At 45.6% G+C, this 12,365-nt stretch overlaps 1 protein-coding gene across 1 annotated transcript; it reads right to left on the bottom strand.

Moving 5' to 3' along the window:
• Nucleotides 1-2,460: 2,460 nt before the first annotated feature.
• LOC136482541 (patatin-like protein 1) lies at nucleotides 2,461-4,442 on the bottom strand. The gene is made up of 3 exons (XM_066479749.1): nucleotides 3,890-4,442; nucleotides 3,037-3,691; nucleotides 2,461-2,936 (listed from the first exon to the last, which is right to left on the bottom strand). The coding sequence occupies exons 1-3, from the start codon at nucleotides 4,219-4,221 to the stop codon at nucleotides 2,700-2,702; spliced, it is 1,224 nt and encodes a 407-aa protein (XP_066335846.1). The 5' UTR covers nucleotides 4,222-4,442; the 3' UTR covers nucleotides 2,461-2,699.
• Between the last annotated feature and the right edge of the window lie 7,923 nt (nucleotides 4,443-12,365).

Here is a 12,365-nt window from a genome sequence, read left to right as displayed (position 1 = left end):
GGCAGGACAAGAAGGTTCCAGTTCAGGGATGGACCGCTGCTAACAGTGAGTTCAATAGCTCGTGGATTGCCCACACGCCTGCCCAGTTGCAGGGCTCGTTCGTCGACTATTGGATTCAGAAACAAAAGCCATCCACACTACCGTTGTTATTCAAAAATAATGCCTGCGTCCATGACTGTCCAATCACGATGTTGTCTTTGCAAGATCACAGTTATTTGGCGAGGAAGCTCAAGATGTCCAGCACGTTAAACCCCTTACGGGTTTCCACTTGCTTGTACTAGCTTGATGTACATAAAAAAGTTCAGCTATTTGTGTGTGTTGCAAATATAAGATTATCTTGGGTGGACCTATAAAATGTAATACTCTCTCTATTCCAAATTATAAGATATTTTGACATTTCTAGATATGTTGCTTTTATTATATATCTAGACATAGTGTATCATAACATTCCTCGGTCCTTTCACGCTTGTGGGCCACGTTTGTTCCCAATGTGTGGCCGGTTTCTCGTGGGGCTGATCCACACATGTAAGTAATGTCAGCGTACATGGTAAAGCATACGGAGGGTTTCATTAGAGCCTATGCTGATCGTCTGATTGAAACATTGGCGAAGGATCTGTAAAGTATTGAAGTTGAGAGTACAAAGTTTATTTATAGTAGGCTTTTGCTCCAATACTCCTCTTTCAAAAAAATCACACGCATCTCAATGCAGCTCAGCTAATTAATTAAATATTTTCTTGATCAATTTTCGCCTGGGTCTCGCAAGCTTGTTCTCGGCCCGCCAAGCGTAGACCCAAGCTGAACTCATGTCTACTCGATCCCCCTTCCTTCGGATCCCGTTCATCGGTTCATCTCTTCCATTTCCGTGTGAGAGCCTGCGCAGGCGAGGCTTTGCGACGACTCATCCATCGGAGGATTCTTTGCTTGCAGCCAGCAACTCCTCCATTCCCTTCCTCGACAGGGGATTCCATTCGATTTCCAAAGAGGAGGTTCGGTGGCGCTGTCCTATTTCGCGTGAGCAAGTCCGCGCGACTGTGCCACTAAGTTGAAGTATGTGTTGGTTGTAAACTCCCTTAATAATTTTTATTTACAATGTTATTTCTGTCTTAACACATGACTTCATTAAATCCGTGCAGGGGCCATTGGGTCTATATGTACATTTGGCTCTACGATGCACAGATTTTGGTCCTTGACTCCGCAGATTTCTCACTGGGCAGTTATCTGAAATTCATCAATCTTTTTGAACAGTAAGTCAAGATTTGCATGCGTGCTTTTCAACATTTCTATATTATCTACGCGAGTTTGAAAATGACTTGGTGAATTCATTCGAGCTCTGTAGGACATACAAGTGGTATAAGCTCCATGGTGGACGGTACGATTTAAAAAAAACCAGAAAACCGCTAACCACGCGGAAGAAATATCCGGTAAATTTTAAATAAGCATACTTATATTTGCTTTGTATATATGTACACGTAGCAACTATGTAACCACTTGCCAATTCTTATATAGTGCCACAAGCAACTACCAGGATCGGTGCACTGTGGGTATTATGTGTGCGAGTTCCTCAGACAAAATGGGAGATACACCAACAACCCTAAGAAAGTAAGTAATAGTCATATATGAAGTTTTTTTCATTACTGATGCCTTCTCCGTATTGGTTAGTTGTAAATCTTATTATTTTTGCAGGTATACAAGTGCATTCCCATCGATAAACGCCTCGACAATGGAGAGCTCATGAACATTTGCGAGGACTTTAGCCGGTTCATCATGAAAGAAATAATTCACTTCGATGGGAAGTATTTTGATCTGGAGTCGGAATTAGCTCAACCACAGTACTGAGATCTCGTAGATGTTGCTAGGCTAGAGCTGCACCACGAAGATTATTAGATGGGACCTAGCTATGAGTGGAAAAAACTGTATTGTAACATTATTATTAGGGTGTGATGACTATGGTAGATTGTATTAAATATTGCTTTTTTCATGCATGCAAATATAATTTTATGTGATTATGGGTTCGATGCAATTTTTAAAAATAAAAACAATTCACTAGCGGGAAATATGTGGCCCCAAAATTTGAATTTTTAAACACAATACATTGGCGCCTCTCGTAACAAACCGCCTCTGAAAATCTAATTCCACAAGCGTCGGCTTTATGTGAACCGCCTGTGTAAAATATGGTACACTGACAGTTCACTTAAGAAAACTGTTAGTGTTAATCTAATTAACACTAGCGGTTGCTTTACACCAACCGTCAGTGTAAATCTAATTAACACTAGCAGTCGCGTTACGGCAGACGCCAGTAAAAATCTGTTAATACTGGCGCATCCAAAGTAACCACCTGTAGTATTGTTGATTTATACTGGCCTTTCACACTGGCGGTGGGATCAAACACCAGTAGAAATGGCTCTAAAACCGCCAGTGCTGGGCTCCGTTGTACCAGTGAGCCGCACATCAGAACGAAATGATTCTTTTGAGATCGTAGAAAAACAAAAGATTGAACTTACATGTTTATTGGTCCATATATATGTGTGTTGCTTGACTACTAATTACTAAAAATAACTAATGACTAGCTACCAGTACCAAGCATCTATGTGACAATGTGAGGCACATTGCTAGCTAGTCTAGGTACATGACCACCCTTCAATCTGCCGATCGTTGCTCCTTGGGCTGAATTTGTTGGCAAGCGCCAAGTTGTGTGACTGCTAGTTGGAGTTGAGATTGCTCTTGCGTAACTTGCGCTCGTCAGAAAGTTTCTTGGCGAAGTGCGCTAGCGCCTCTGCGTTTGTGCCCTCGCCGCCACAGGGCTCGTACACCCCAGTGTCGATGTTGACTCTGGCCACTGGCTTCTTGAGCAGGTCCTGGCCGATCCCGATCAGAGACTCCATGTTGTCCTTGGTCGCAATGTCCACTGACGATGTGTTCCCAGTCAAAGTGTCATCCTACATACATTCGTCCAGTAGCATCGAACATCGATGATCATCGATTTTATATCCAGAACATCTTATGCTTGAAAGAGAAGGTGTATCCTATAAATATTACCTGAATGCGAAGGTAGTTCTTCTCACAGTGGAGGGCCTGAAAGAGCACGGCCGCATGGATGTCAACCATGTCAGAACTGGCATGGGAGAAGATGTCGATGATCGGAGTGAATCCACCATTGTAGAGCCACTGAATGAGGCCCCATTTCGCGCACTGCGGCGCTGTGTACTTCTCCGCCTGCTTGGCCGACCCAGTCCCGACGGAGATGATGAGGTAGTTGGTGTACTCGGTGGGCCTGCCGGCGTTGAAGTCCGGGTTCCGGCGGAGCACCTCCTTGGTGAGCATGGACATGGCGACCATGGTGGGGTTGTTGGCCGCGACGCCGCCGTCAATGAGGTGGTACTCCCGGGACCTGCCATCGGCGGCCTCGGTCTTGAAGAAGTGCGCGGGGAAGTAGGTGGGCGCCGCCGACGTACTGATACAGATGTCGGAGAGGTGCGCGTTCTTGAGGGCGTCGTTCTTGGCCTCGTACGTGGAGAAGATGATGGGCTGCAGGTACTTGACGTCGAACGCCGGCACGATGATGTTGGTGACCGTGTCCGCCACCTTGATGTCGTGCGTGAGGCTCTTGATCTTGTCGTGCAGGAACACGCCGTCGTACTTGGGACCCCTTACTGAACCGAGCAGATTCGCCACCGGCGTCAGGAACCCGGCCCTGCAGTGCACCACCATCACCACAGTATAAATTCGCCTGTCCCGTTAGGTAGCAAGAGTTGGTGGATAGATGCCAATGCCATGCGACTTGTTGTAAGGGACACGACAGGAGGTGACGAGGAACAGGTGCATCAATGAAAGTGACAGCCACCAAAGGAAAAGGAAGAACAGATGGATGAACAGAACGGCGTTTCTATACTTTTTCTGTGGGAAGATGTTGGGCCCGTTCTCGAGGTAGAACGTATTGAGGTCCTTGGCGGTGAACAGCGGCCGGTTGTTCTCGTCCGGTGCCGCCAGCATCGACGTCAGCAGCGCGCCGGTGCTCGTCCCGGCGATCACGTCGAAGTAGTCGGCGATCCGAGCATCTGGGCCGTCCAGCTCCTGGAGCTTCCCCTCGAGGTATGCGATGATGGTCGCTGGGATGAGGCCGCGGATGCCGCCGCCATCGATGCTCAGAATCGTGATGAGCTTCCCTGTCGACGGTGGCGGCTGCGGCACGGTAGCGCAGTTGGCCGTGCCGTTGCTCTCCATGTGTCTGAAACTTAACTGGACAAGGAGATCGATCTAGTAGCTAGACTAGAAGCAAGAGAATCCAAGGAAGGAGTGCTCCGATCCTCGCTTCTGTAAAAAGGTGTAGCCGTGTAGGTGAGTGTTTCTTGGATCTTGTGTGCTCTGGATGACTGGATCCGCGGGCTCTGGCAAGCTATTCCTAAGATGGTCACAACTCACGAGAGAGTATGAATGGTGAAAATTTCACGTTTTTTATACGTAAGAATTATTAATTTCTCTCTTTCTAGTCACATACGCCGGCAGCAGTGATATAGGTCTTTCTCCCTTTCCTCGCATGCTTTTCCCATGTTTCATGTCTTCAAGTTCCTATTTGGATGAGAAGGAAGTGCCACGGAATATCCATGATTGCTTCCGATGTGGATGATGGTCACCGGCCGGTAGTATTGTAATGGTCCAAAGTTTCGCCCATGAGTTTCTTACACGCGTGAAGCATAAAAACTAAACCTTTGTTAGGTTTCCGTACTCGCGTTGGATAAAAAGTGACAACTCAATTGCCCCGTTCGCTGGTCTGAAACTTGGCTGAAACTGGCTGGTTTTGTGAGAAAGAAACACTGTAGCGGCGGGTTGATGAACAGTATTCGCTGAGGAGGATCAACTGGCTGGTTTGGTTTTACTAGACCAGCGAACGCGAATGTTTATATTTCTTGGACAAAAAAGGTAGAGTATATATATACGGTGCTGTTTATTTTTGCAAGGACTATTTCGCGTGAGCAACTCCTCCATTCCCTTCCTGATGGACGTCCGCTGCCGGCTGCTACACTACGTCAAAAAGCATTTCTAGGGGCGGTTGTAGACCATTTGTAGGGGCGGTTTGCCCACCCGCCCCTACGCAAGGGTCTCTACAAATCATGCATTTGTAGGGGCGGTTCCCAGGCCGCCCCTACAAATCGATTTGTAGGGGCGGCTCTTATTACCAGCCGCCCCTACAAATCGATTTGTAGGGGCGGCTGTAGTACCAGCCGCCCCTACAAACAGGTATTTGTAGGGGCGGTTTAATCTAGAACCGCCCCTACAGTACGTTTTCCCGCAAAAAAAATCAAATTTTCAATTCAAAATCACTTTGCCGAACGTCCCACAACCAACGTTCCGAACCGCGTTCGCGTTGCCGAACGCCCCGCGACCAACGTTCCAAACCACGTTCGCGTTGCCGAACGCCCCGTGACCAGCGTTCGCGTTGCCGAACACCCCGCGACCGCGACTACAAGCATAAGAGTATTCTATAAACTACAATTACAAGTCTAATTCACATGAATATATACAATCCATCATTAAATATACAAATTCCATACACATTGTTATCAACGTCCTAGAGCTAGCCTTTCAGTCTCACGAAGGTGTTGGTACTGAGGATTTGTACCTAACTCAGATTCTCGGTCATGATAGGCGCCTCTGACGTGTACAATCTGGTCCAATATGAAGTTGCAAAGGTCGCCGACGAGCTCTAAGAGTTGGTCATCCTTGTATGGGTCTCTTTTCATTCCTTTCTCTTCTCTCCACTACAAGAAAACAAGTTTCAGTTTAGTATTTCATACCATTTACGAAGTTTTTATACTACGGGTGAAGAGGTTCAAACTTACCCTTAAGGGGTGTCTCCTATAGGCACCGGTGTTACCCATCATAGAACATATATAGTATCCACAATGTACACTCCCAGACTTCTGCTTGGGGCACTGTGTGTTTTGCATATGAAAATGTTAAGTAATGCTTTTGACAGCCATGTAACGGAGTACTGAAGAAGTAAGTTACACGTACCGCACATAGTGTTTTTATAGCCAGCTTTTCCTTCCTTGCTGGATCATGACTTCCATGATGATTAGTGACATAGAACCTAAATGCCCTGTTCGAATTATTTTAGCAAATACAACTTGTTAGTATCCAAAAGTGAACGTTACAAGTATGTATACAAACATATAAGCTAATGAGGATTGTCGATATGTATACGTCTTGAGAATCGATATGAAGTCTTTGTATGTCACCGTGTCCTTATCTAATGAATCAAAGACCCATGCCATGCTCCTCCCGACATCGACGGCTATACAAATCCAGTGGTTGCTGCATGGATTTAATCATAGAACTAGATAAGCCCTTTTGCATCGAATGAAATATATTGAACAAAGCTTTAAGTATAGAGTTGAGCTTACTCGAAGTTGTATGGTAGCCATATAGTAGAGCGGTGTTGGAGATTTTTGAAAGCCAAGGCAATGTATGCCGCAACCTTAAGGGACTCTTCACTTAGCTTCGCACTACGGATGCGCTCTTTCTCCCGAAGAGTCTTTGCAACTGCTAGCTCTTTGGCATCCAGTGTCCACCGTTTAGGGTAATTAAAATTTGTTTGGGCTATAGCTTGAGGGTCTGCATACCCGGCTTTCACACTTGGCATTTGTTTGACAATGTGCACTTGCATTCTACAAATCATGGCGTGGGTTAGTTACAACAAAATTCAAAGATTACATTCATATCATATTGGGAGGACAAGGACTTACAGGCACCACGTGCGAATTAGATTCATCTCCATTTCTCCCAGGTGAAAGCATGTGTGCATGTCATTGAAGTCAAAGACAATTTTCTCGGCTGGGCTTCCAAATGTGCCGATGGGAAAGCATGCTTGTATGATATCTATGCTTGTTGGGAGAACACGCAAGTACCAATCATGGAACCTTCTCATTCCAAGTGGTAGGCGCTAGATGTCCCGATTTGGTAGGAAGGGCTTGCCTCTTTCATATTTTTTCGGGCAATCCTTTGACCATTTGATGGCATCAACATTTGGATACTGCTTTGCAATTTGGTGGAGTTTGCTACTGACGGCCTCCTCAGAACCCCATGATGGGACTTTTTTAACTTGGTTTTCAGGCTTGAACTGATCATGGGAATACCACTTGGACACCGACGAGACGTCTTTGATCGGAACATAAACTGGCCTTATGTTGATTGGAATCTTCTTTTGGAGTTCCCATTCAGGCACATCCTCATCTTCTTGTGCATCACCTTCTTCAGGAGGCACTCGTTGTTCATGTATCGGTTGTGCTTGTTGAGAAGACTGTGGCATCTCATGATGCACTTGGCCGGTACAAGCTGGAGAAGGTTGTGGCATCTCATCAGGCACATGCTCGATAGGAGGCGGGGAAGAATATGGCATCTCAGGAATGTGGGGGTCACGAGACGGTGAAAATATCTCCCCGGCCTCAACAACTCGCTCCAAATTTGGGAGAGGGGGAGGCGGCGAAGAAGCAGTCAATATAATGTCCCATTTGTGCCAAAGGATGAACTGCCCCATAACGTCTCCGAGTAACACCAGCCCCTCGGGAGTTGCGTAGTCTATCCTCCACTGCATGAACTCGGGCTTCACTGTATGCACCTCGACCCTAGTGTAGTCCGGCGGTATCTTATTATTGTGGTGTAAGCCACCGGGAGGATGTGCCACACCCGTTGCCACCTCCATCACAGTGTTCTGCCGGCCGCTGAGAAACACCAAGGTGCAACTAGTAGGTTCCCGTATGAGATCGACTAGGGTTGTGGCTACAGTGGAACCTTGGCTGCTAGGAACTTTCGGAGGGCTGCCAACTAATGCCAGTTCTCCCGGCGGCGTCACTAATATACGTGGCTCCGTAGACATTCCTTGCTCCTCCAGCGCCTTCGCAACTAGAGCCTTCACTTGGAGCTCAAGACTAGTCTCCCGGTCTCGGCCATGTTTCTTGTACATGTGCCTGTCCTCTTCGAATCCTTGCTTCCAGGTCATCCTTTTCCCTAGCCCCCTGGTGCGGCCTGTGTGCTCCTTGTTTCCCAAGCCAAGGCTAAGCTCGTTCCTCTCTCTAGAAGGATTGAATGAGCCCGTCTCTTTGTCTTCAGCATATTTTAGTATCCTTGATACCGCCTCTTGGGTCTCCGGCTTATCAAACTTAAGATTACTGCCGGATGGTTCTGTACTCCTCGCATATATCCAGTTCCTTGAGCGTACCTTCAAGTTCGTCACATCGATATTCCCAGCAGCTGTGGCCTCTTCATCCATCTTCCTAAATTGCTCTTCCTTGGCATAGTAGCCACCGAGGCCTAGATGATGGTGGTGTTTGTTCCTCTTCGCCAGCTCGGTGTTACGGGCACTGAGCTCCAAAGCCTCCGCTGAAGTCTTCTGAGCCACGAGCTCCTCCCATTGACTAGGAGTTATTTTGCCGAACTCGTTGAAGGGAGTTAACCCCTTTTGGATATACTTCGTGTTGAGCTCCGACCTCCAACGTCGAAATGACTCTCCCATCATCCTGATAGCATTTTTTTACCAATTCGTGCTTACCCTCCGGAAATCTAAAATTGACCTTCAGCTGCCTATCCCATAGTGCATTCTTTATGTTCTTTGGTACCTCTTTCCAGTTAGGGATTGCTGGGTTCAATTTATCTCTTACTAGGGCCCCGATCGCATTACGGAATCGTCCTCTTAATTCCTTCGGCTCAAGGATCTCCCCTGCTAGCCCAACCTCCGTTATCACATAGCAAGCCTTATCTGGATATAGATTTCCTTTTCTATCCCCTCATTTCCTCTTAGGCTTGGTAGTCGTGGTTGTGTCTTGATTTTGTGGAGCAGAGGCATCGTGATCCGTCTCTGTGGTTGTTGCCTCTGCTCTCCTTTCCTCTACTCCGTCTTGTCCAGCGAGATGTTGCGGACGTCGACGTCGTCTTTTCTGAGTTTCAGGAGGGACCTGTATATAGGACAGGTCAAAGTGTTAGCAGAGGTAACACAGCCAAAGCTTTAGCAAAATTTACAAGCTAAGGCTTCTTCCCTACCTCCTCGTTCGGGTCAAAATCCTTGTCCAAATCTTCCTCCGTTGGCCTCCTTCTTGCTTCAGGTGGGAAAGGATCCTGGGGACTTTCATATCCCTCTTCTGACTCATCATCCTCTTCTTCTTCGCCTTCAGCAGCCTCTCCTTCGGGGCCTTCCTCCTTGTCACACTCCTCCTGAGTAAGCATCACTTCTAGATCCTTTTCTACCTCGTTATCGAACTGTTCCTGAGTAAGCTGGTCCTCTAGTGCTTCCTCCTCAAGGGTTGGCTGCTCATCATGCTCGGGGCATCGAGCTGCACTGTCTGTTGTCCACGACATTATTTCGCGCTTTGTTCTAAAAGATGCAAGAAAGTGTGCTTTAGGTATGCGAGAAGGTATAAGAAATCAAAAAGGTCTATAAACCAAAGTAGTCCTATAAAACAACAATATAAAAAAATGAGAAGTAGCAGTGGTAGAGGCCTCAGAAACATGTCAATCATCATCTGATCTTGAACTTGGAGCATCAAGGCATCATAACAGAGAAGAGAGGAGAAGGTAATGTAGGGGCGGCTGCTAATGATGCCAAGTTCCTCACAAGTTCTTGATCATCAGCTCATATTTCATATAATGTATGGACTTAGACAATTTCATCATCGACAAAACAAAGGAGGGGAGAGGAGAGGGAAGATTTGGCAAAAAAAAAAGCAACAGCTGCTTAACAAACACAGAGAGGAAAAGGTGTAAAAACAAGCAGCTGCTGCTTCCCAAACATAGAGGATAGGAAATATGGCAAAAATAGAGGAGAGGGGAGATTTGGTAAAAACAGCAGCTAATGCTTCCAAAAAAAGCAACAGCTGCCATACTGCCATCAGAAGTAGTAGACAATAGTAGTAGGGAACCTGTTATCTAAAAAAAGTAAGCAAGAACAGAAATATACTGTGTAAGTCTATAAATAACAAGGTGTAGATAAGCAAGAACATGCACTTATATAGAGAACAGAAATATACTGCCATCAGAAGTAGTAGGTAAAGGTGCTAAACTCATAGAACATGCACTTATATAGAGAACAGTCACAATAAACTGTATAAAAGAAGAAAAAGAATGTGTAGCAGCCAGCAAGTACCAATCAAGAAGCAAAACGCTAAAAATGTAGCACTAGCATAAAAAGAAGACAAATCTGCATGTGGGTTACTTGATAAAACACTAGATCACCTTTTTCCAGCACATGGCTATGACAGAGACCACCCAGGGCAGGAAGACGGGCCATGCTCTAAAAAGACATATACTCCTTTCTAATCATACTACTACTGTCATACCCTTGCACAGTACAGTAATTACCCAATCTAGTCATAAGCGTGTTGCCTTCCAATCTAGACATTGTCAACACAAGGAATGACCTCTATTATACATACACAGCATCTGAAGGATCACCCTAGATACGCGTCTGGCTTGACTACACCGGCAAGATAAGGACTCAAATAGACCATACATTCTATTTAAGGCAAACAGACATCAAATAAACAGACATCAAATAAACCGTACATTTAATTTTGCAGCGCTAAACTTCATACGAGCATGAATAAAGCGACTTGAACTTTTGCGTGGACACTGGACTAGAACACTTTGCAGTGGCAAATTATACATAATTGTTCCTATAAAGAAACCCATCAACAATGTGCAAGGGTAACTGCTTTGAGTGTTCACAAATTGGTCTTTTACTTGTATATAAGTTAGTCAAGGATCACCACTAAGCATGGCCCTTTGCAAGTAAACTCACACTATTGCAAATGATGCTTGATGATGTAAATTTAACAAAGAAGAGCAATTTAACAAAGATTTTACTCCCGGTTATAGCTTTTGTGCTGCTACTCACATTCACAGCCCTTGTCTGGACATGTAAAAGAAGAGGTACATAGAAAAAGACCCCTTATTTTCAGAAATGTAGTTTAGTCTGTAAATGTACCTACAGGCATGGATACCGTTGTGAAGAGTAGAAGCAAAACGGAGCAGGTGGAAGGCCCAATCTTGTAAATGCAAAGGAAAGCTAGAGTGTACAGTAAACATGAAAAAGAGGAGCATACCATTGTACAAGCCCTCAGGACACAACACAGCAGCGCAGTTCGTGCATAAACTCCATGATCAGCAAGTTGTTCAAAATAATGAGTAGTAGGTTCATAATGTAAATACAAACTAGTGTGCGTGTGCGTGTTTGTTTTAGTTTTGGGAAGGGATGAGTTGTGAATGTCAATAAAGGGTAGAGTAAATTTCTTAGATCTACATATATACTTGTGCAATACTATCATAGAATTGGAATTTTTAAGAAAACACTATGTACTACCTCGGGTGACAAAAAAGAGATGTCATTTTGGACAATGACGAGCCTCCAAAGTTTTATTCTTTTGGCTACCATTAATTTATATTGGAATACATAATCATGGAATAATTGTTGAAACAACACTTAGCATATGATTTCCATTCCTAATATTTAACTTTGTGTTGTGCTTGTTTGGACAATATGTTAACCAAGTATACTATGTTGAAATGTCTACGGTCTGTTAAAAGTGTTGTGGGACGAATGTTTTTCTGTTTTGAAACAATTAGCAGCAGCTCTGCCATATCACATAAGAAGGGGAGGAGGTCCAAGTTTTGCAAGGTTTCACGCCTAGACTCAAGAGGCGCATACGTATTGCAAGGTGAGAATTTGGGGGAATTTGACGTGGCAGGCAGCCCACTGGCCAAGCAAGGACGAAGTGCAGGTACAAATGTATAGTGCTAGAATGGAATCTCAAGACCAAGAGGAGGAGGGCGGGGCGCCGTTATGGCATGACATGACATGAGGCCATGAGCATAAAGGAACTGAAGACAAGAAGAAGGTTCAAGGGACGGAACAAACCTGAGCCGAGGCCCCTAGCGCGCTGCCGCAACAATGGTGTTAATAAAACCATACAAATAAAACCAATGCTTGTTAACAAAAGCTTGGATTACTTCCTCTTTGGTACATTCAATTGTCATATTTGTTAATAAAACCATACAAATAAATATGCGTATGTTCCTAGTGATATGCCTTCTTTCATGTTATTCTCATCAGACTCGTCAAAAAAATCAATGCTTCAGGGAAGGCAAGGCAAGTCAATCACAATCAGAACTTCCGGGAAGCGAGGTCTGTCATGGTAGAATCCTGGAAAACGATGTGGACCCAGCAATCAGCCCCAAGAACAATCTGGGGCACGGGTCGTCGGCGTGCGGGGGAGGGCGCCGGGGGCCGGGTGGCGGGAGGGGGAAGGTGCGGCAGGGGGGAGGGGCCGGGGCCGGGGGCGGGACAGGGAACGCCGGGGGTGGTAGGGGGGGGGGGGGAA

The sequence above is a fragment of the Miscanthus floridulus genome, chromosome 9 (assembly GCF_019320115.1).
Source record: "Miscanthus floridulus cultivar M001 chromosome 9, ASM1932011v1, whole genome shotgun sequence".
NCBI lineage: Eukaryota > Viridiplantae > Streptophyta > Magnoliopsida > Poales > Poaceae > Miscanthus > Miscanthus floridulus.
This window is presented reverse-complemented; position numbering and strand designations above follow the sequence as displayed.